This window comes from Epinephelus moara, chromosome 21, assembly GCF_006386435.1.
Source record: "Epinephelus moara isolate mb chromosome 21, YSFRI_EMoa_1.0, whole genome shotgun sequence".
In the NCBI taxonomy this organism is placed as follows: Eukaryota; Metazoa; Chordata; class Actinopteri; order Perciformes; family Serranidae; genus Epinephelus; species Epinephelus moara.
Genome location: NC_065526.1, coordinates 40,015,185 through 40,037,629, shown reverse-complemented (window position 1 = coordinate 40,037,629; position 22,445 = coordinate 40,015,185). Strand labels below are relative to the sequence as shown.

At 41.3% G+C, this 22,445-nt stretch overlaps 1 protein-coding gene across 1 annotated transcript in view; it reads right to left on the bottom strand.

Moving 5' to 3' along the window:
• Positions 1 to 22,445, bottom strand: part of LOC126408970 (junctophilin-1-like) — a 130,474-nt gene that overhangs the window by 14,700 nt on the left and 93,329 nt on the right. The window contains exon 3 of the mRNA XM_050074799.1: positions 14,065 to 14,183. Coding sequence (XP_049930756.1) covers positions 14,065 to 14,183 — 119 coding nt within the window. The remainder of the gene's footprint in view (positions 1 to 14,064; positions 14,184 to 22,445) is intronic.

Here is a 22,445-nt window from a genome sequence, read left to right as displayed (position 1 = left end):
TGGGTTTTAGGACTCATTCCTGAAGGGCTGCAGCAGTTGGATCATTTCATGGAAACTGTTCAGATTGGACCTTGGAATTTTAAGGCTTTTGATCCTAAACAAATGTAGATGCATTGTATTTCAATTTGTATTTCATAGCATGAATTATATGTTAGACGTGCAATAGGGGGACACTAGTGAGCAGGGTAGTAAGGTGTCTTTTTTAGAGCTCTTGCAGGATCAGCAATATTTTCAGAATAAAACAGCCATTTCTACAGGAAGACCTACTTGAAACGTAATTTAGACCTCCATGAAGACATTACAAGTTGGATAATGTGAGGAAAGCCGATCTGAATGGTGGAAAAGCTAGAACTATACAAGTACGGAGGTAACGCCCCGAGGCCTGCAAGAGCTACACGGGTAATTACACAAACTACAGGTAACTTGGACAAGCCCTTGCTGACACGTGCGGATATTGAAAGCATGTCTACCGAAGAAATTAAGACAGACCTTTTATCATCCTTAAGGGGAGATATTTTCAAGATTATAAGGGAAGAAATTAAAAGGGCACTGGCGGAGGACTTAAGCAACCCAAAAGCTACAAGAAGTGCAGTGCAAAATTGCAAATAACCTGACTGCAACCCGATCAGATATTGATCACATGAATGCGGACATACAAGATACGAAGGATAGCCTATCAACACAGTCAGATGAGGTTGCTTCATTACAAGCCACCATAACCAATCTATAGAGTGACGGGTGGGAACTTTTAAAGACCACTGTGAAGACATGGAGAGCAGAATGAGACAAGGCAACATTCGGATAGTTGGCATTGATGAGACTTCAGCTCACCTGAGGCCATCTCTAAAATTATTAGAGAAGTATTAATAATAATAATAATAATGATAATAATAGATCGGTTTTATATAGCGCTTTTCTAAATACTCAAAGACGCTTTACAAAGAATAAGCACAGAAACAGGTACTCAAAACAAAACACTCAAAAATAGGACACTCAAACAAAACACTTAAAAGAGAAAGAGCGGGTGGAGGATGACGAGGGAGGATTTTTAGGTGCAGTAGGTGGTCTTGAAGAGATGGGATTTAAGCTGACTCTTGAATGAGGGGATTTAAGCTGACTCTTGAATGAGGGGAGTGTATCAGAGTTCCGGATGGCCAGGGGCAGGGAGTTCCAGAGGGTAGGGCCGGCGATGGCAAATGCTCTGTCCCCCAGGGTACGGTACTTGGTCTTGGTGATGGGGATGAGAAGGTTGGCATCGGTGGGGCAGAGGCGGCGAGTGGGGGAATGGCGATGGAGGAGATCGGTGAGGTATGAGGGTGCAAGGTTGTTTAGGGCTTTGTAGGTGGTGAGGAGGATCTTGTGGTTGATGCGTTGTTTTATGGGAAGCCAGTGAAGCTGACGGAGGATGAGAGTAATGTGTTCTCTGGAGGGGGAGCGACTGAGCAGTCGGGCAGCCGAGTTTTGAAGGCGTGGATGAGTGTTTTGGCGGCTGAGGAGGAGAGAGTGGGGCGAAGGCGTGCAATGTTGCAGAGGTGGAAGAAAGATGTTTTGGTGACGTGGCTGATGTGTGACTTGAAGGAGAGTGTGGGGTCCATGATGATGCCAAGGTTTCTGACCAGGGGGGAGGGAGTGACAGAGTGACCATCGATGCAGAGTGAGAAGTCCTGGGAGGTGGGGAGGATGGGTTTTGGGCCAAAGATGATAATTTCCGTTTTATTGCTGTTGAGTTTTAGGAAGTTGTGGTTCATCCAGGTTTTGATGTTGGTGAGACAGTCGGTGAGGGTAGAGAGAATGGCAGGAGTAATGGCTGTGGTGGTGATGTAAAGCTGGGTATCATCGGCATAACAGTGAAAGTGAACACCATGGCGGCGGATGATGTGACCTAGTGGGAGCATGTAGAGAATGAAGAGGATCGGGCCAAGCACTGAGCCTTGAGGGACTCCATGTGAGACAGGGGTGGTGTGGGATTTGTGGTTGTTGATGGAGATGTAGGGGAATCTTTCGGACAGGTAGGAGGTGAACCAGGAGAGGGCGGAGTCAATGATGCCAATGGATTTCAGACGGTTGAGGAGGATGGAGTGATTGACGGTGTTGAAGGCAGCACTGAGGTCGAGGAGGAGGAGAATGGTGAGGGAGCCGGAGTCAGAGGAGAGTAAAATGTTGTTTGTAACTTTGAGTAGTGCTGTTTCAGTGCTGTGGTGAGTTCGGAAGCCGGATTGGAATGTTTCATACAGGTTATTGGAGAGGAGGTATTGCTTGAGTTGTGTCGCGACGGCTCTTTCCAGTAGTTCTGAGAGGAATGGGAGGTTGGAAATGGGTCTGAAGTTGTTGGGGTCGTCGGGGTCAAGGCCAGGTTTTTTAAGGAGGGGGGTGATGGCAGCGAGCTTAAGAGGTGGGGGAACGATGCCAGAGGTAAGGGAGGAGTTGATGGTGTCCGTGATAAGTGGGGCGAGAGAGGTGAAACAGGCTTTGACGAGGTCAGAGGGTATGGGGTCCAGGGGGGAGGTGGATGATTTCATGGTGGAGAGTATTTTGGAGATGTCCGCTGTGGCTATGGGTGAGAGGAGGGAAAGCCAGTGGTTAGGGGATGAAGGAAGTGGAGGTTCCTGGTCGGGGTAGGTGGCAGAGGAGGTGGCAAGCTGGTTGTGGATGCTTTCTATCTTGGAGTGGAAAAAAGATAGGAAGTTGTTGCATTTCTCCGGGGTGAATGAAGATGATATGTTGTCCTGGGGTTTGAGGAGTTTATTTATGGTGGAAAACAGAGTGCGTGGGTTGGAGGATCCAGAATGAATGATGCCAGAGTAGTAGACAGAGCGGGCTTCGTTGAGTGATGATTTGTAGAGTTGCATGTGATCTTTGTATGTGAGGGCGTGTACTGTGAGACCGGTTTTCTTGCGTAGTCGTTCTAGTTGTCGTAGTTGTTTTTTGAGTTTGTGGAGTTCCGGGGTGAACCAGGGGGCCGAGTGAGTAAAAGTGACAGTTTTGGTTTTCAGGGGGGCCAGTTGGTTAAGGGAGGTAGACAGCGTGTTGTTGTAGATGTTGACAAGGTCCATGGGGGCTGGATTTGCAGGGAGGGTGAGGGCGGAGAGAGTGTTCGATATGCAGGCGGAGAGAGAGACTGGGCAGATGGACTTTAGGTTGCGGAAAGTTATTGTGCAGCCTTGTTTGGGTTGGGGGGCGGGAATGTCAATGATAAGTGTGATGGCCAGGTGGTCGGAGATGGAGAGGTCGGTGCTGGAGATGTTATGGATGTGGAGGCCAGTGGAGCAAACCAGGTCTAAGATGTGTCCACGGTTGTGGGTGGGAAAGCTGATGTGTTGGGTGAAGCTAAAGCAGTTGAGTAGGTCCAGAAAGTCCATAGCATTTTTGCAGTCCGGGGAGTCAATGTGGAGGTTAAAGTCGCAGAGGAGTAAAACAGATGGTGAGATTGAAGATAGTGCAGTGATGAATTCTGAGAGATCTGATAGGAATGATGGGTTGGGTTTGGGGGGGCGGTAGATGATTGAAATGATGAGAGGTTTAGGGCCGGGTAGTTTAAAAGCCAGGTGTTCAAAGGATGGAGCAGCGGGGATGGAGAGTGGGTGGGGTTNACTGCAGTGCGACCACAGCGATGGGATACTGTTTATAACGGTGGAACTGTATATGAACTTGCGGTGGGAGCCTCGGTGAATGTAACGGGGACGGAGAAGAAGTCGAGAATTTTTTAGTGTGGTGATAAGTTCAGTGGAAGGAGGCGTTTGGGGAGCTAGCTGGCGGAGCTGCACGGATGTGTAGCGGAGCGCCATGGCCGAGGCCGCGAGGAAGCAAGCGCCGCTGGATGTGGACGGTGGCTGCAACAGGCGAAGAGGCAGAAGGTGGAACAGGATCATCAACACAGTGGCAGCTGGAGAGACCAACCCGCACGGGCCCATCAGGTTGGAGGCCAGGAAACCAACCTAGCTAGCCAGCTACTAGCCGGCTAGCTAGCATGCTCAGTTTGAAGGCAGCGGTCCTAGCCAGCCAGGGGCTAACCGCACCGAGACAGGTTGAAAAACCTGCCTGGATCTCCACCCTCAACTGAGCGGCGATGGAAGACGTCCGTCAGATGGGAGCCGGGTTGGCTTGGAGAAAAGGCAGCAGTCCCAGCCAGAGCAGAGGGCCGACGTAACTGCACCGGCAACCTTCGACCAGGTTACGGCGATGGATCCTGCAGTGGAAGTCCTTCAACACCGGTAAGTGTCCAAGCTAACGTACAGAGCACTGAAGGGGGTTCTCAGGCAGTAGCCTAGCACCACCGTGGAGGCTTGTTTGAGAGATCCGGTAGGTAACGTTAGGTAAGTTGTCCGTATTCCGTTATGGTCAGCCGATTGACAGGCAGATTGAATGGTAGCTAGCGAAAAATAGCAAAAGCAGCAGCAAAAGAGAGCAAACTACTTAAAACTTAGAGTGTTCAGAGCGAGAAGCAGCAGCCAAACGTGCCAGCGTCCTCTCGCTGGACACAACACGCTCCAATAAGAAGTATTGCGGATGGACCGCAACATAAAGACTGACCGCTCACACCGCACCTTAACTGCCAGGAAACCTGAAGACAAGCTGCGAGTGATCATTGCAAAGCTTTTTTGTTGTCTTTTACACTGCAGAGGATGCACTTTTCAATTTCGTTGTTATGAAAATGACAATGACAATAAAGTATCTATCTATCTATCTATCTATCTATCTATAGATCTCCATCATAGTTACACTATGATGGAGATGCTGCAGAGATCCTGAAGAGAGCAAGGGATAGAGCCCTGCCGATCTACAATGGGAGTAGGTCGCTATATTCCCCGACTACAGCCCGGGTTTTGCCAAAGCTAGAGCTGCTTTTACAGACACACGGAAGGCACTACAGGGACGTAAAAGAGTTCGGTAAGGCCTGCTGTTCCCGGCCAGGCTGCGGATCTCATTCAAAGACGAAGACAAAGAATTACTTGATCCCCAAAAAGCCATCAAGTATATACGGGAGACAGTCTTCAGGCTCTGATGGGATGGGATGGGATGACTAAGTGTATCCTCACCCATGAGAACAGTAAGAACTGAACATTATAGTGAGAGACTCTACTCGTGCATAAATAGGCTATTCAATATTCTGGTGTTGACTTTACCTGTTCACATTTCCACCACTTGCCTTAAACATAAGTGAAAGGGTATATTTTCCTTTATACATACTTGAATATATTTGAAATGCCTTCGATGCCACTTTTAATACCTCAATGTTGGAATTTTGTATTATCTTTATTCTTATAATTGCCAATTAATGTATGACACTTGTGCTGAATCTGATTCAGTGTTACATTAGGTCCTGCAGGAGCCTAAATGCTTTTATCCTCTCTCTTTTTTGTTGTGTATGCGCTTTTTTTTCTCATCTTCTTCACCTTGGCTTACCCCAAGCACAGTCAAATTCTATCATAAACTGTGCACTTTGCTACTCGCTTTTAGTGGCAAGGGATTAGGTCCCACTCTCTTCTTCACCTATGTTGGTTAGTTGTAGTGTTACTAGCTGGTTTGTGTTCTTAGTTCTGACCCCTCTGTTCCCCGGGGGGTACTGTGAAAAATGTAGGAACGACAAAGTTATCTGTTTTTTGTTTTATCTGGACTCCTATTGTTTATGTTGAATCTGAAATATTCTGGTACAGCTGTAAAAGTACATTTACTTATTCTGTTCATTTCTACTTCCCTGCCCTCCCATCTGGCTTCTAATATCAGAGGATTAAAGCATATATTGCATTTAAACAGTAACGGGAACATTAAAAATCATAAGCTTTGATGTTAAAGGTCTTCATAGTTCTGTCAAGAGAAAGAAAATTCTATACCAGCTGAAACGGGCCAACTGTTAGATGGCATTTCTACAGGAAACCCATTTACCTGAGCTAGAACATGAAAAGTTAAGGAAGTCATGGGCAGATAAAGTGTATTACTCTTCACATCGATCAGGGAGGAAAAAGGGAGTAGCCATACTTAAACACAGACAGGTTAATTTCACACAAACATCCACATATAAAGATAAAGAGGGGAGATATATTTTAGTGAATGGATTAATTGATGGTACAGAAATGTCCCTAATAAACGTATATTCACCTAACGAAGATGAGCCTAGCTTCATCAGAACAGTGTTTAATATAATACTACAGTTTAGCACTGGGCTGCTGATGATGGGAGGAGATATTTTTTGTGAAATGTCACAGCTAACAGATCACCAACCTGCCTCTAAAGCCCCTTTATCAAAAATGAGTAGAATGCTTAAATATTTATCCACAGAATCAGGGCTTGTGGATACATGGAGGAGTATGTTTCCAAGAAGCATCAAGCATCTCAAGCAGATGCAAATCTTACTCAAGGATTGATTATTTTTTCACTCTTGAGGGAGTTACATAGAATAGTGGACACTGAGATACTGCCTATTACTATTTCTGACCATGCACCCATTGCACTTAAGTGGGATATAAACAATGGAGACTTAATGCATCTCTCTTGAACAATAAAGAATTTTCCTTGTTCATTACAGCAAAGCTTAAGAAATATCTAGATACCGATAACTTGGCCGAAACATCACCTCTAATACTATGGGAATGTGCTAAAGCATACATTAGGGGGCGCATTATCTCATTTACATGTTCTTGAAAAAGAAAGAAAGAGGCTAAACAGCCGGAATTGGAAGACAATTTGAAAGAGGTGGAACGTAACACAAACAATCTCGGTGCACTTTTTATCCATTATATCCAGATATCAACTTGTGAAAGGAGTGGAATGTGACAGGGTGGAAAGATTCAAAGCAGTATGGAAATTCTCTGTGGTCAAAGCTAAACCACACTTAGCATGCCGCTAAAAAAGCACGTTTTATAAAGATACATTTTGAAAATTTAATCAAAAATGTGTCTTCCCACACTGTAAGCAATTGCTAATTTACAGAGAATCTCCAACACTAAAATACTGTTATTGTTTCAAATGGTTTGGTACTGTAGTTGGCAGTGCATTGTGGGCTGCTCCACTGGAAGCAACAGGACAGAGGCCCTAAACAGTATGCTGCTGTTTTCAATGACAGGACACTACAGTAAACTGGGTCTCGCATGGGAAATTTGGAGTGAAGTCAGAAGTTTGATCAAACGTTACTCTTGTAATTCTAACATCAGGCTGGTGCTTTTTGTTTCACATTCAGTTTTCTTTTAGAAAAATAGACGGTAATAATTTGCCATCAACTCCTGAAGGGACCTCAGACACTATCATTTGGAAAGCAGTTTTTCCAGAGGGGGACGCTTAATTTAGAGGACATGTGCTACACCTCAGCAAGTCCTGCTTCATCAACATCGATCAGGTCTTGCATCTACAAAGTAGATGAAATTAAAGTTTTATTTTCTCTGCCAGAATCTTGTTCATATTGCCAAGAATGTTTGATATTAAGCCGATACTAAACAGGCTGTCTAGCTGATTTTTATATCTCCTATATGGGTGAGATGGGGATTTGAATAGCTAGGTTAGCTCAGTTTTTTTTTTTCGATTCATTTTTGTAACATTAATATAATGGTCTGCATGTGAGGAACAACATTCTGGTAAATATATATTGATATATTGACATTGGAATTTTTTACTTCCTCATATTGACATAGGCCCAAACAATCGAGTATTGATGAGGCTCTAATCCAAGGTGTTGTGATGTTTGGTAAGCTTTCGGGGAAGTCTCTGACAAGCTGAATTTAATCATTTTACTTTACTGCCATAGTTCAAAGCAGAAACTGGTAGGCTGTTTTTGTTTGCTTCTCAAAATCTCATAGGCTCATTCCTCTGGGTCGTCCAACAGGGCAGCAGTAGTATTCATGTTGACACTGCCCTTTAAATAAATGTATTTAATTTCGATCTGTTCTCAGTTTTTATTGCTTATTATGCATAATATTGCTAGAAATGCATATTTTAAGCAGATGTCTGTAGCCCACAGAATAATAACGTTCTAATGTTAATTGCATTGAAGACTGATATTTTAGATAATCTCTAAACCGCTAAGTAAAGTTATTGTAGTATCAACTATCGGATTTAAAGTAGGACCCTAAACAAAATGTTACTGTAAATCCAAATAATCACAGAAATATGTTGCATTTATTTTTAACCATAGTAGACTGTGAATGTTAAACAGTATAAATACTGTAAAATTACTGTATATTGCTGACATCTATTCTGCAGCTCTCTACTGTTATTTTACAGTGAAATTATTTACAGTGCATGGTTTTTGCATGATGGGGTTAACATGTTATACTTGACAGGGGTTTGAAAGTAAAATAAACTAAAAAATTGAAACTAACCAGCATCTGAATTTGTCTTCATCAGACTCTTAAATTATGTTTTCCTCTCAGTGATGTTACTTAAAGGAACAGTACAGTACTTAGGTGCGGAAAAACATTGGTGTGACAGGGTGGATAATGACTTATGGAGTAGTGCGAATATGGATACTTGAATACATGTCTTCAGCCATTGAAAACAATATTGACTGTTTTATATTGCCTCGTTTTGACCTTTAAATGTTGGGGACTCAAACTTAACAGTTTTCTTTGAAGGACTCAATTTCTGTCCACTGTCATTCCTTCTCCAATCTGTTGTAGAATGACACCTCAGAGAGGCACTCTTGCTCGCTTAACATCTTTAAATGTTTTTAGGTCTGATAGGAGAGGTGGAGGTGTAGCAGCACTTTTCTCTGATTTGTTCTTATGCAGGCAGCTCACTTTTGGAGAGTACATGTCTTTTGAATATCTCGCACTGACACTGAAATGCACAACTCCTGTTTTATTAATTATAATATATCGACCGCCAAAAACAACCAGTACTTTTATTGATGAATTTAATGACTTGTTATCTCAAACTTCTTTAAATTTTGATTCTATTTCAATCTCTGGTGATTTCAATATCCATATAGACAACACTGATGATTACTATGCCAGAGAGCTTAACAACCTGCTGGAAGCTTTCGGTCTCTCTCAGCATGTAAATGGACACACTCATAACCGGGGCCATACCTTAGATCTAATTATGTCTAAAGGAGTCAATGTCTTTTCTGTATCAGCACTTGATGTTGCTTTATCTGACCACTATTGTATCTTTTTTTAAAAGTGTTTTTAAATGTTTAACTAATGATATTTTAACTATTGTAAACACTTCCTTACAATCTGGTACTTTCCCCAGGTCACTGAAGTCATCAATAGTTAAACCACTTTTGAAGAAACCCACTTTAGATCCCACCATTATTAATAACTATAGACCAATCTCATACCTGCCGTTCTTAAGCAAAATTATCAAAAAAGTTGTTCACAAGCAGTTGAGCGACCACCTTGCAGCCAACAAAATTCAGGATCTCTACCAATCTGGTTTTCGCCCCAACCACAGCACAGAAACAGCCTTGGTCAGAGTTAATGATTTAAGAATATATAGTGATAATGGTAGAGCTTCCATTTTAGTTTTATTGGATCTAACCTCAACATTTGACATGATTGATCATGATATCTTAATGGAGAGGCTTGAGAGGTGGGTTGGCCTATCTGGGTCAGCACAGGACTGGTTTTTATCTTACCTTAGAGGACGTGATTTTAGCGTTTCTCTTGGGAATTTTAGCTCCGAAAATCTTTTAATCTCATATGGTGTCTCCCAGGGGTCAATTTTAGGCCCATTATTCTTTAATCTGTACATGTTGCCCCTGGGTCAGATTATCACAAAACACAATGTTTGCTACCATAATAATGCTGATGACACACAGCTGTATATTTCCCTGTCCCCCAATAACCTGAGCCCTATAGACACGCTTGCAGACTGTATCAATGATATAAATAGCTGGATGTCGTGTAATTTTCTACAATTAAACAATGATAAAACGGATATCATTGTTATCGGGCCGAAAGCACACAGACAGGAAATATCTTTTAAATTTTCAGAATTGGCTCTGGAAAATGTTACACAGGTCAGAAACCTTGGCGTCATCATTGATTCTGACCTCACCTTCCAGAGCCACATTAGCAGCATATTCAAAACTGTTTTTTATCATTTAAGAAATATTAATAAAATTAGGAGCTTTATATCCCAGGATGACGCTGAAAGACTCGTCCATGCTTTTATCTCCAGTCGGCTAGACTACTGTAATGCACTGCTCACTGGAATACCTAAAAAGCATCTTGATCGACTGCAGCTACTCCACAATACAGCTGCTAGAGTTTTAACGAGAAAAAGAAAATACGACCACATAACACCTGTGTTGAGGTCATTACACTGGCTCCCAGTAAATTTTAGAATTAATTTTAAAATTTTAATACTGGTTATTAAGGCCCTACTTGGGCTAGCACCTCAATATGTGTCTGACATGCTTGTGAGCTATGAACCAGGTCGATCCCTCAGGTCATCTGGAACGGCCGTCTGGCTATTCCCCGGGTCTCCATGAAAATTGGTGAGGCTGCTTTTAGGTCTTGCGCTCCAAGCCCATGGAACAGCCTATCCAATCATGTTAAGTTTGCTCCAACATCTTTTAAAACTAAACTCAAAACTTTCCTTTTTAGCTATCCCTTTCAGTAGTCTGGCCGACTGGTTTTACTGGTTTTATTGGTTTTAATTATTTTAATGATTTTATCTTTTTCTATCTTTTAGCGGTCCATTTCTGCTCTCAACTATTATTTTATTCTTACTCTTAGGTTTTATCTTTTATAATTTTATATTGTTTTAAACTAGTTTTACTGATTACTTGATGGCCATAACTATTTGATTGTTTTTTGCTCTGTAAAGCACATTGTGCTTCCACCTGGAATGAAATGTGCTATATAAATAAAGTTTTGCTTGCTTGCTTGCTTGCTTGCTTGTGTGTGTGTGTATGACAAGGGGATGTAATAGGTGTCACCATTGCAGTGGCTGTGTACAGTTGGTTGGTGGTTTGTTCGAACACCCCAACTCACTGCTGTTTTTCCATAGTGAAAATATAGCTTGACAAATGTATTTTGTCTTTTTCTTACTTTTTGCCAGCTCAAAGTTCAAAACCAGCTTCTGTGCTGGACTGAAGGTGTGTTAGTGCTCATGCCATCATGGCTAACTTGCACATATGTGAAGGCACCATGAATGCTGAAAGGTACATACAGGTGTTAGAGCAACATATGCTGCCATCCAGATGATGTGTTTTTCAGGGACGTTCCTGCTTATTCCAACAAGACACATTCTGCATGCATTACGTGGCTTATGCATTACGTGCAGTGTGGCTTCTTGTAAAGACTGCAGGTACTAGATTGGCCTGCCTGCAGTCTAGACCTGTCTCCCATTGAACATGTGTGGCACACTGGGCGGCTGTGGCTCACTGCAGGTCGTCCACCAATCGGAAGATCAGCGCTTTGATCCCCGGCTCCTCCAGTCTGCATGTAAGTATGCATGCATGCAAGTATCCTTGAGCATGATACTAACCCAAATTGCTCCCGATGATGCTTCCATCGGTGTGTGAGTGTTATAAACTGAGTGGCAGGTGGCACCTTGTATGGTAGCCTCGGCCACCAGTGTATGAATGTGTATGTGAATGGGGCTCGTAGTGTAAAAAGCACTTTAGGTGGTCGGATGACTAGAAAGGCACTACACAAATGTAGGACCATTTATCATTATAAAGCATAAAATATGACAGTGGAGACCCCAGATTGTTGAACAACTGAAGTCGTATATCAGGCAAGAATGGGAAAGAATTTCACTTTTAAAAGTTCAGCAATTAATGTCCTCATTTCTTAAACACTGAGGGCCGAATTCACAAAAGCATTGCGTGGCTTTTGCGGCCGCTAAACCGGTAAAAATGGAGCAAACAGATACTGTCCGATTCACAAAGCACGCGCAGAGGGTGAAATGCTCCACTAACTGCGCTGCCAAGCAGATTGGTGCTCCGGTGTTATTTGCACGTATTTAAATGAGGTAATATGCATATATTTGGCACAAAAATTATATTTGGCACAAAAATTGCCCCTTTCTATGCAAATGAGCCTCATTGATAAACAACGTCTAATTCATTGACACCAGCGCTAATAGCCACACGCAGTTTGAGTGAAGTTAATAACGTCTTTAGAAAGCTGGTGCAAACTGGGCGCTCCTCTGTGGAAGCCTCTCGCCCAGACTTTCCAGTGATCGTGGCAGCAGTGATCGTCTGTTAAATCAGTCTGTAAATAATATTTTGACATTATTATTATAATCATTATTACTTTAATGGCATCCGAAGATACTGATGCATTGAACAGGTGACAGTCTGCGGTCGTTCTCAAAATGCACTTCTGTCACGCACTTCAAAAGCAACTTTCAATAATTTATTTTACGAAACGGGGGAAACAAACATGAACAAAAACGGTTCCATAATTCATATTAGATTCAAAAGATAACGAAAAAACAGCTACAAGTGAGAGGGAATAGTGATAAAGTGGTCAAACTTGGTCAAATCCACAGCCTCAACCCATCCGACACTGTTAGACTGACTCACCAGCAGATATCACTACATGAGGGTATACAGTATTCAGTATTATTTATTAGTATTATTTATATCTTCATCTTTATCTCTTGTTTCCATTCATGCTGTATTTCTATTTCTACTTTGCACGGAGCATTGGAACAAAAAACCCTTTCCCCCCGGGGATTAATAAAGTATTCTGAATCTGAATCTGAATCTGAATACTTTGCCAAACAGTCTTGCCATTGTACTTTGCCATGTGGCTAATTGCAATCAGGGGCAAACTGCACTCAGCTGCCAAACTTTGTGGGCGTGTTTGCCCTGGTATATCATTAGCTCAATATCCTTTGTGAATAGGACGTTAAGACAGAGCAAACTGCGGGTGCAAGTGAAGTGCAATTCAAGGTGCTATCAGCGGCTGCAGTTCATTCTTTGTGAATTCGGCCCTGAGTGTTGTTAAAAGAAAAGGTAATGTCACACAGCAGTAAACATGCGCCTGTCTCAACTTTATTATAACATGTTGCATGTTGCAGACATTAAATTCAGAATGTGTGTATAGTATTTACAAAAAAAACCAATAACGTTCATCAGTTTGAAAATGAATTAACTTGTCTGTTTATTGTATTCAATTGAATATAAGTCGAGAGGATTTTTAAATCATTGTATTCTGTTTTTATTTATATTTTACACAGCATCCCAACTTTATTGGAATAGGGGTTGTATCACAAATAACAACTTTTGATACTGCATGGGCTATTAAAGCATACTATCAGTCCTGACTACAGTTGATTGTTGAGGTGTGTTTAAGCAGTCATAATGCATGGGACTCCTGATGAGCTGACGTACTGCGGTAAGCGTGTTTGTTCATTTCCGATGCTTCTGTGATAGCGTCTTTGTGCTGCTCTGGCAAGCTCATACCAGCTTATTTCCTGATATATATTTCGATTGCTTCTCTTTGATTACCCTTCAAAAACTGACCTCAATGATTTCTTTATCTAAATCATCAACGTGTCTCTTTGACCCCATCCCAACTAGGCTACTTAAAGGAGTTTTATCTTTAGTTAACACTTCTATATTAGACATGATCAATATGTAACAGGCTATGTACCACAGTCTTTTAAGGTAGCTGCAATTAAACCTCTTCAAAAAAGCCCACCATGGAGTCAGAAGTGTTAGCCCACTATAGACCCATATCTAATCTTCCCTCTCTTTCAAAGATCCTTGAAAAAGTAGTCGCAAATCAGCTGTGTGACTTTCTCCACGACAATAATTTATTTGAGGAATTTCAGTCAGGATTTAGAGTGCATCATAGCACAGAGACAGCACTAGTAAAAATTACAAATGACCTTCTGATTGCTTCAGACAAAGAACTTTTCTCTGTACTTCTCTTAGTGCCGCATTTGACACAACTGACCATCAAATTCTGCTCCAGAGACTGGTACATATAATTGGCCTTAAAGACTCTGCACTAAGCTGGTTCAAATCCTACTGATTAAAGCAGAATTACACTGCTTTTTGTCACATTAATGGCAAAATAAAAGATTGTTAACGTCTTTCGAATTTAATTCACCTTATACTTTGCTACTCTGCTGTGTATTGTCGCACTGTTGCTGCTATTACAGTACCTGGCTGATGGAAGCTGGGGGAGAGCTCTCTGGCCACAGCTCTGGCAATATCTGAATCCTGACTGGCTGACTGTGCAGCCTGGTCTGCAGCCTCTGCTTTGGCCCGGGCATGGGCAGTCCTGTGAAAAAACACAGATAGACATAGTGTTAATTTTGCTACATATGGTCAATATGGTAGAGTCTAAAGAGAAATTTTTGAAATTGAAAGAGATTATTAACTTTTTTGTGATCAAATATTTGTTGTTGTACATGTACAAAATAGGCTAACCCACACAATGGCCATTCAAGCGAGAAAAAAAACAGCAACAACAACAGCTGAAAGCAAACATGAAACAAAAAATAAAAGAGATATCTAACATAAAAACAGGATGCAGGAGAGAAACTAAACTCCAAAACACAAAGAGAAACACAGAGGCTATAAAAGTACTGAGAGCTGCACATGCAGAGACTTTTAATGACACCTTTCTCTCTGGTCTCCTGCACACACAGATGTGAGTTGAGTCTTGCGACACACACAGCTTATTTCAGGTGAAGAGGGGGGTGGGGGGGTTGGGGGGTTGAATGTAGTCGTTGAGACATTATCGCTACCCACTTGGAGGCAGTCAGGCACACTTATGGCCCTACTCCAGAGTTCTTACATCTCTGGCTCGGCACATTTAAACTGGATGGAAAGACAAATTAGCGTGATCCAAGAGCTGTGTGGCATTTTGGGCTAGTTGTCTCTACTTCCTTCTTCACTTTCTCCTTGATTTTCAACTTTCACAAACAGTATTAAATCAGTTCTTGCTGCCACAATAATTAATGTTCCCACAGCAAATAGTAGTTCCATTACGAACACAAGTTTTAAGGTACAGCATTTAAATCAAGGATTTTTGTCATTTGAGACACACACTTGGTGTTCCTCAGGGAACTGTTTCAGCTATGGCCTTAAAGGGGAACTAATGTTTTTTTTCAACCTGGGCCCTATTTTCCGATCTACTTTTGTCTAAATGAGTGACAGGATGTTCAATATTTGACATTTAGGAGTACATGGACGTACACGGATACAGAGCTCATTGAAACTGCAGAGTGGACGAGGAGAGGGAGCAGTGTTACTTCAGTAGCACATATACTAAAATTGCAACAGGCAGAGAAACATGTCCGAATCCAGCTAAAGGTAAACACAGACATTCATTTCTCCTTTTCGTTATGTTGTCTGATAATTATACTAACAATCCGAAACTATCTGTGTGGAAAAAAAAGCACTTTTAATGGACATATTTTGACATTTGATGCTGTCTGAGTGCCCTATTATTTAATATAGCATGCGCTCACGGGCTGCAGGCAGGTCAGCCCTAGCTTTGTACTGGAGAAATGTCAAATACTGAACATCCTATCACTCATTTAGACACAAGTAGATCGGAAAATATGGCCCAGGTTGAAAAAACATTAGTTCCCCTTTAAGCTATCTGTGGATTCTGTATTCTCTGAACACAGACCAATTTCATTGGGCAGGAGACCAAATACAAGCATCCCAATTTGCAGTCTCTATGCAAACTGGGATGCATTCCACCAAACTGTTCAAATAAACCGCTTAGCTACAACTTATCTACACTCACTCAATCTTTTAAAATGATGTTTCATTATTACCCATGGTACTATTTATACAATATTTAGTGAAGTTAATTAAGAATCAAAATAAACCTAGAGTCACAACTGAAACCAAACCAGGGAAGCACCAGTGCAAAGGTCAGATTTCAGATCATTCTTCCACACTGACCAAGGACAAAACTAGAAAAAGCACACTACTGACTGTGTGTGTGTGTGTGTTGCAGTTTTGGTGGGTGGGGGGTGGTGGTGGTCAGCTGTTGATAGGTTGTCCTCCTTGGCCTTATTTAGACAAGCACTGGTTCTGACGTACATGCAGGCACACACACACACGCACGCGCGCACACACGCACACACAATCTTGCCAAGAATGGGCAGGCACACACACACACACACACACACACACACACACACATGAACGTGCGCACACACACGCACACACAATCTTGCCAAGAATGCGCCTACTTAATTCTCTCTATCTCCCTTTAGCCCACACATCTACTCTCCACTTCTGTTTTCTCACTTTGTTCTCACTCTTTCTCCTCTCTCTGCTCTTCTCAGTTCCGAGGCTTTATTAGCATGATATTTAACAACAAATTTGCCGAAGCACCAAAGTACAAACATTGCAAATATTTGGACACAATAACAGTTAGATTTGCAATAACACAACGTAGATAAAATACAGTAAATAGAATCATATAAAATGTGTATAGGTATCTTAGTGTGTGTGTGAGTGTGTGTATGTTGATGAAGGACTGATGTTTTAGGGAGGGCAGTATACGGCCTTTTATAGGCACAAAAAAGTTTGGGATTTTGGGATTAACAAATCATATTTCTTGGTATTCCACCCTGATAATACTGTAATATATTTGTCACAATTTAAGAGGAAGTACATCTCCTTATATCTATATCTTTATATATAAATGCACACACACACACACACACACACACCCACACACACACACACACACACACACATTCTCTCTTTTTCTCTCTCTCTCTCCTTCTCTCTCTCTCCTTTTCTCTGTCTATCTCCGTCTCTTTAAAGCATGGCTTGGTGACAGTTATTATGTAATGTATTTTGCTTAATATGTTTAGCGCAAAAACAATACTGATATTATGAGAAAGCTCCTCTTTCCAACAGTTTACAAAACTTAGTGTGTTTCAAAGTCAGTGTGATTAAAAGTGATAGAGACATTCATAAACACACCGACACACACACATACATACACACAGACACATACACATACACACACCACATACACACACAGATGTGTGTGTGTGTGTGTGTGTGTGTGTGTGTGTGTGTGTGTGCATTTATATATAGAGATATATGTGATGATGTGATGTGCGATGTGTATGGGCAGCAGTAGCTCAGTCCATAGGGACTTGGCTTGGGAACCGGAGGGTCGCCGGTGCAAGTCCCCGCCCGAACCAAATATATGGAGCGTGGAATGGTAGCTGGAGAGGTGCCAGTTCACCTCCTGGGCACTGCCGAGGTGCCCTTGAACAAGACACCAATCCCCCCCAACCGCTCAGGGGTGCCTGTCATGGGCAGCCCCTTCACTCTGACATCTGACATTATAGGTTCTGTTTCTGCATGTGTGTGTATATGTATATGACAACAGAGTCAAAAGATTGAATTTCCCCTTGGGGATTAAGAAAGCATACAAAATTAAAATTAAAATTAATTCAAAAAAAGTGTGACATTCTTAGCACATTAAACCATGTTGAAAATTAGAGCAGTATACTATAACAAAACCATAAACCGATGATGCAGCGTGCCATGTCATATTTAATTGATTCTGCTGAAGATGACGGCTCTGAAGTACTGATGTCTCTGTTTGCTGAATGCCTGTTGCCTCAGCTCCTCTCTGAGAGTGTCCCTTTGTTGCCTCCTTCGCATGCATGATGCTACTGTTTTTCAATTTTACCCTTGGTCTGACTGGTATCGCCTATAACTTGCTTTAAAACTGTGAAGATGACATGGGACAAAAAGGTCACTTTTGTAATCAAATACATCCAAGTTTAAGCAGTATGTAGTGGAGCTGGGCAGTATGGCCAACATTGTTAACAATAAATGTCAAATCTTTAGTTGTTTTAGGTTTGAAGGCTGATTTTTGTTCCTGAGTGAATGTTAAAACAAAAAACAGATGGTTGATTGTGGTTTTAAACAAGTTACAGAATTTGTTTGTTACAGTTGGCTGCGGCCTCTCTGTGTGGAGTTTGCGTGTTGTCACCATGGGTTTTCTCCAGGTACTCCGGCTTCCTCCCACAGTCCAAAGACACATAGGTTAGGGTAATTGGTGACTTTACTTTGGCTGTAGGTGTGAATGTGAGGGTGAATGGTTGGTACTCGGTGACCCTGAAAAGGATAAGTGGCCACAGACAATGAATAAATGAATGAATGTTTGTTTCACTGTAGTTATTTTATTCAACCGTTATTTAAACAGGTAATCTCATTGAGACACGGGGTCTCATTCTCAAGAGAAATTTGTTTAAAATTGTAGTTAGGCTGTGTTCTGGGTCTGCTTTGGGGCCTCCTACCAGTGAGACGTGCCCAGAACACCTCCAACAGCAGGCATTCAGGAGCACCCCAACTGACTCCCACCCAACTGACCCCTTTCAAAGCGAAGGAGCAGCGACTTTACTCCCGAGCTCCTTCCGCATGTACGAGTTCCTTACCCTATTTCTAGGGCTGAGCCCAGCCATCCCATGGAGAAAACTCATTTCAGCCGCTTGTATCTGTGATCTCATTCTTTCGGTCACTACCCAGAGCTCATGACCATAGGTGAGGGTTGGGATGCAGATGGAGCAGTAAATCGAAAACTTCACTTTCTGGCTCAGCTCCCTCTTCACCACGACGGTCCGGCACAACGCCTGCGTCACTGCAGAAGCCGCGCCAAACCACCGATCCATCTCACGCCCCATTCTATCTTCACTCATGAAGATAGATACTCCAACTCTCTCGCTTGAGGCAGTAACTCTCTCCCAACTGGGTGGGGTCAATCCACCGGTTTTTGGCAGAAAACCACCTCAGATTTGGAGGTGCTGACCGCTTCACACGCGGTTGTAAATGGCCCAAGTGCATGCTGGAAGTCAGGATGTGATGAAGCCAACAGGACAATCATCTGCAAAATACAGAGATGTGATTCTGAGGTCCCCAAATCCCTTCATCCCGCCGGCTGCGCCTCAAGATCCTGTCCATGAATATCACAAACAGGATCGGTGACAAGGGACAATCCTGGTGGAGGCCAACACCCACCAAGAACGTGTTTGACTTTACGTTGAGTATGTGGATGCAACTCTCACTTTGGTCATATAGGGACTGGATGTCTCGTAGCAGCGAGCCAGGTATCCCGTAGTCCCGCAGTATCCCCCACAAGAGACACGGTTGTAAGCCTTCTCCAAGTCCACAAAACACACATAGAGTGGATGGGCAAACTCCCATAACCCCTCTAGCAGCCTAGCAAGGGTAAAGAGCTGGTCCACTGTTCCACGGCCCTGAAATTTAAAACTAAGTTCGGGAAAAATACCTTTTCATATACTGCAGCTTGCCTGTGGTGTGATCTTCCCGTTTCTATCAAATTAATCTCAAATGAGAGAAATTTTAAATTCAATCTTAGGAAATGGCTGACTAATTGAAGTGTCTGTGCTTTCTGGGTCCATTTAAAAAAGAAAAGACAATTCACATGTTTTTAGGGGGTTGTTAGTTTTTATCTATGCCACTCTTGCCTGTCATTGACACAATTGCCAGCTTTTATTGTCATTGAGGACCACAATGGAAATAAGCCTTTGGGCTTTACTGTGTATTTTAATCCTCTGCGATTTTTAATTAATGTATATGAAACTGATCTGCAGTTACTCATATATGTTTTTTTTGTTTGTTTGTTTTTTTGTTTAATTGTTCTCAAATAAACCTACCTAGGACAGAATCGGCATTGCTCCTCCTGAATCCGAGGTTTGACAACTGTATTTTATTTTATTTTATTTTATTTTTTTTATTTTATTCACAATACAAGACAAGGACAATACCAAACAAAGACAATGCTAGACAAAGACAATACTAGACAACAAAACAAAAACAGACAATACAATAAAACAACAGAACAAAGACAATACAATCAGAGGTTTTTAGAGAATGGCTAGGGGTGCATATAATTATCTCCAAATGCTCAAAATGTTATCAAAATTAAATGATGCACAGCCGGAAACATGGGCATGTTCAGAAAACATTATATGTACTAGGTTTCCCTGCAGCAGGTCAAAAGATAAATAAATAAATACATAATATAAGAAAAATAAAGAATGAAATAAGAAGAGCTAAAACATATACAAATATATATACAAAATGTCTCTTATTTAAATATTCTTAAATGATGGTCCATAGGTCATCTAACCCATTGTCCCTATAAAATCCCTGCAGGGATGAGTCTGCACGCTCCATCGTTATCACTTCTATGAATTCTTTTAGCCAGTGATCTAAACAAAAACAGTTTGGTTTCCTTACTTTCCAATTCATCAAAATAGTCCTTTTCACACAGAGGAAGGCCAGTGTTACTAGATGATGTGTTACTGCGGATTTCATTCCTTCAATTTTTACACCCAGCAAGCACACATCTGGGCAAATACAGTACATACATCCTCATTTACATTTTGTAAATGTTTACATAAAACATTTTTTACTCCTACCCAAAATTGATTTATCTCTGGACATTGTCGTAACATGTGCATTAAAGACCCTCTCTCTCCACAACCATGCCAGCATAGATCAGATATATCTGGATTCATTTTATGCAGTTTCTGTGGTGTTGTATGTATTCGGTGTAATATCTTCAGTTGTATAAGTTTATATCTAACACATTTTGATCAATAATTTATGTGTCGCATTATGGTGCCCCACTGCTCTGTTAGGTTTTTTCCTAGATCCTGTTCCCATTGTGATTTGATTTTATCCATGGCATCACAGGAAGAGGGGTGAATAAGCCTATATAGTTTAGACACTGTGCCTCTATTTAATATAATTTCTTTCATTTTGTTATCTGTATCTACATCTGAAGCCAGTGAAATCCCTTCAGATATATATTTCTGCAGAATTGATTTCAGCTGTAGGTACTGCAGAAAGCACATATCATTGAAACCAAATGTTGTTTTGAGTTCATTAAAACTTTATTATTATACCCTCTTTTACAATTTGACCCAGGTTTTTAATATTATGACTTTCCCATCTTTTGTTACAAAGGATTTTTCCTCCAGCAGTGTGCAGAGGGTTCTCCCATAATGAAGGCAACACTAAGCCATTAATTGCACATTTCTTTTGAATTTTCTTTGATATTTCACATGAGAAGCTAACAATGGGATCCTTAATTTTGTCTTAATCTTTGTACAATACCACAGAGACGAAAGGGATATATCTTTTTTACGCTCATTAACAATTTCCTGTTCCAGCCACAGCCAATTGCCGACCTCACATTGTTTGTGGTAAGCCCAGAGCATGGAGTATTTGGCATTAAATGCAACTTAATAATCATATATATCAGGTATCCCCAACTCCCCCTTATTTCTATGCATTGTGAGTTTATTTAAGCTAATTCTTGGTTTTTTATTCCCCCAAAGAAACATTATAAACAGTTTCTTGATTTCTTTAAGCCAATATTCAGGTAATTTAAGGGGGACTAAGGATAACAAAAAGGATATTCGGGGGAAAACATTAATTTTAATGATCTCCGCTCTACCCCACAGAGATAGTGGGATTGTACCCCATCTAGTAAATTCTTCCCTAGTAGTTTTTATCAGTTTTGGACCATTTAATTCAAATATCTTCTCAATTGGGGAGATAATATTAATCCCTAAGTATTTCAATCCCTCTCTCCTCCATACTATCTGGGTTGCAGCATGGTGTGTTGAAAAAAGTCAGGCAGTTGAGCAGGGCTGCTTCGCTCTTATTCCAATTTACTATTGTAGCCCAATAGATTACCAAACTCTTTTATGATCTTAAATAAGTGCGGGATTGATACATCTGGTTTGGAGAGCGTCAACAATATATCATCTGCATAAATATTTAATTTAAAATCATATCCAAATATATTTATGTCTCTTATTTGTTGATTGGCTCTAATAGGACATGCTAGGGGTCCAGCGCCAGAATAAAAATTATCGGTGAGACTGGGCATCCTTGTCTAGTTGACCTAGATATCTCAAAGGGTGAAGACACAATTCCATTAGTTTTAACGCAGGCAAGAGGTTTATGGTAAAGTGCTCGGATCCACTGCATACACACAGGGCCAAAGCCATATTTTTCTAGAATATATAACAAATATGGCCATTTGAGCCGATGTGAAGTGAAGCGGCTTTGTTCATAATATGAAATAGTCGTCTTATATTATTTGCAGCAGATCTGCCCTTAACAAAACTTACTTGGTCAAAATGGACAAGTGAAGGAACCACACTTTCAAGACGCATTGCAAGTATTTTTGCAAAGAGCTTATAGTCGTTGTTAAGTAGACTAAGCGGTCTATAGTTGCTCATTTGCGAATAATCTTTTCCAGGTTTTGGTACTGTTGTGATTACAGCTGCACGCATGCTAACAGGCATAGATTCAACTTTTATAATATCATTACATAAGATTGTAAGAAAAGGAGTCAATACGTCCTGGAAGCATTTATAAAACTCAATACTAAATCCATCTGCTCCAGGACTCTTACCATTCGACAGGCATTTTATTGCCTGATTTATTTCTGCCTCTGTAATATTCTCCTCAAGATCTTTTTTTGTCTGTCTCTTTAACTGAGGGC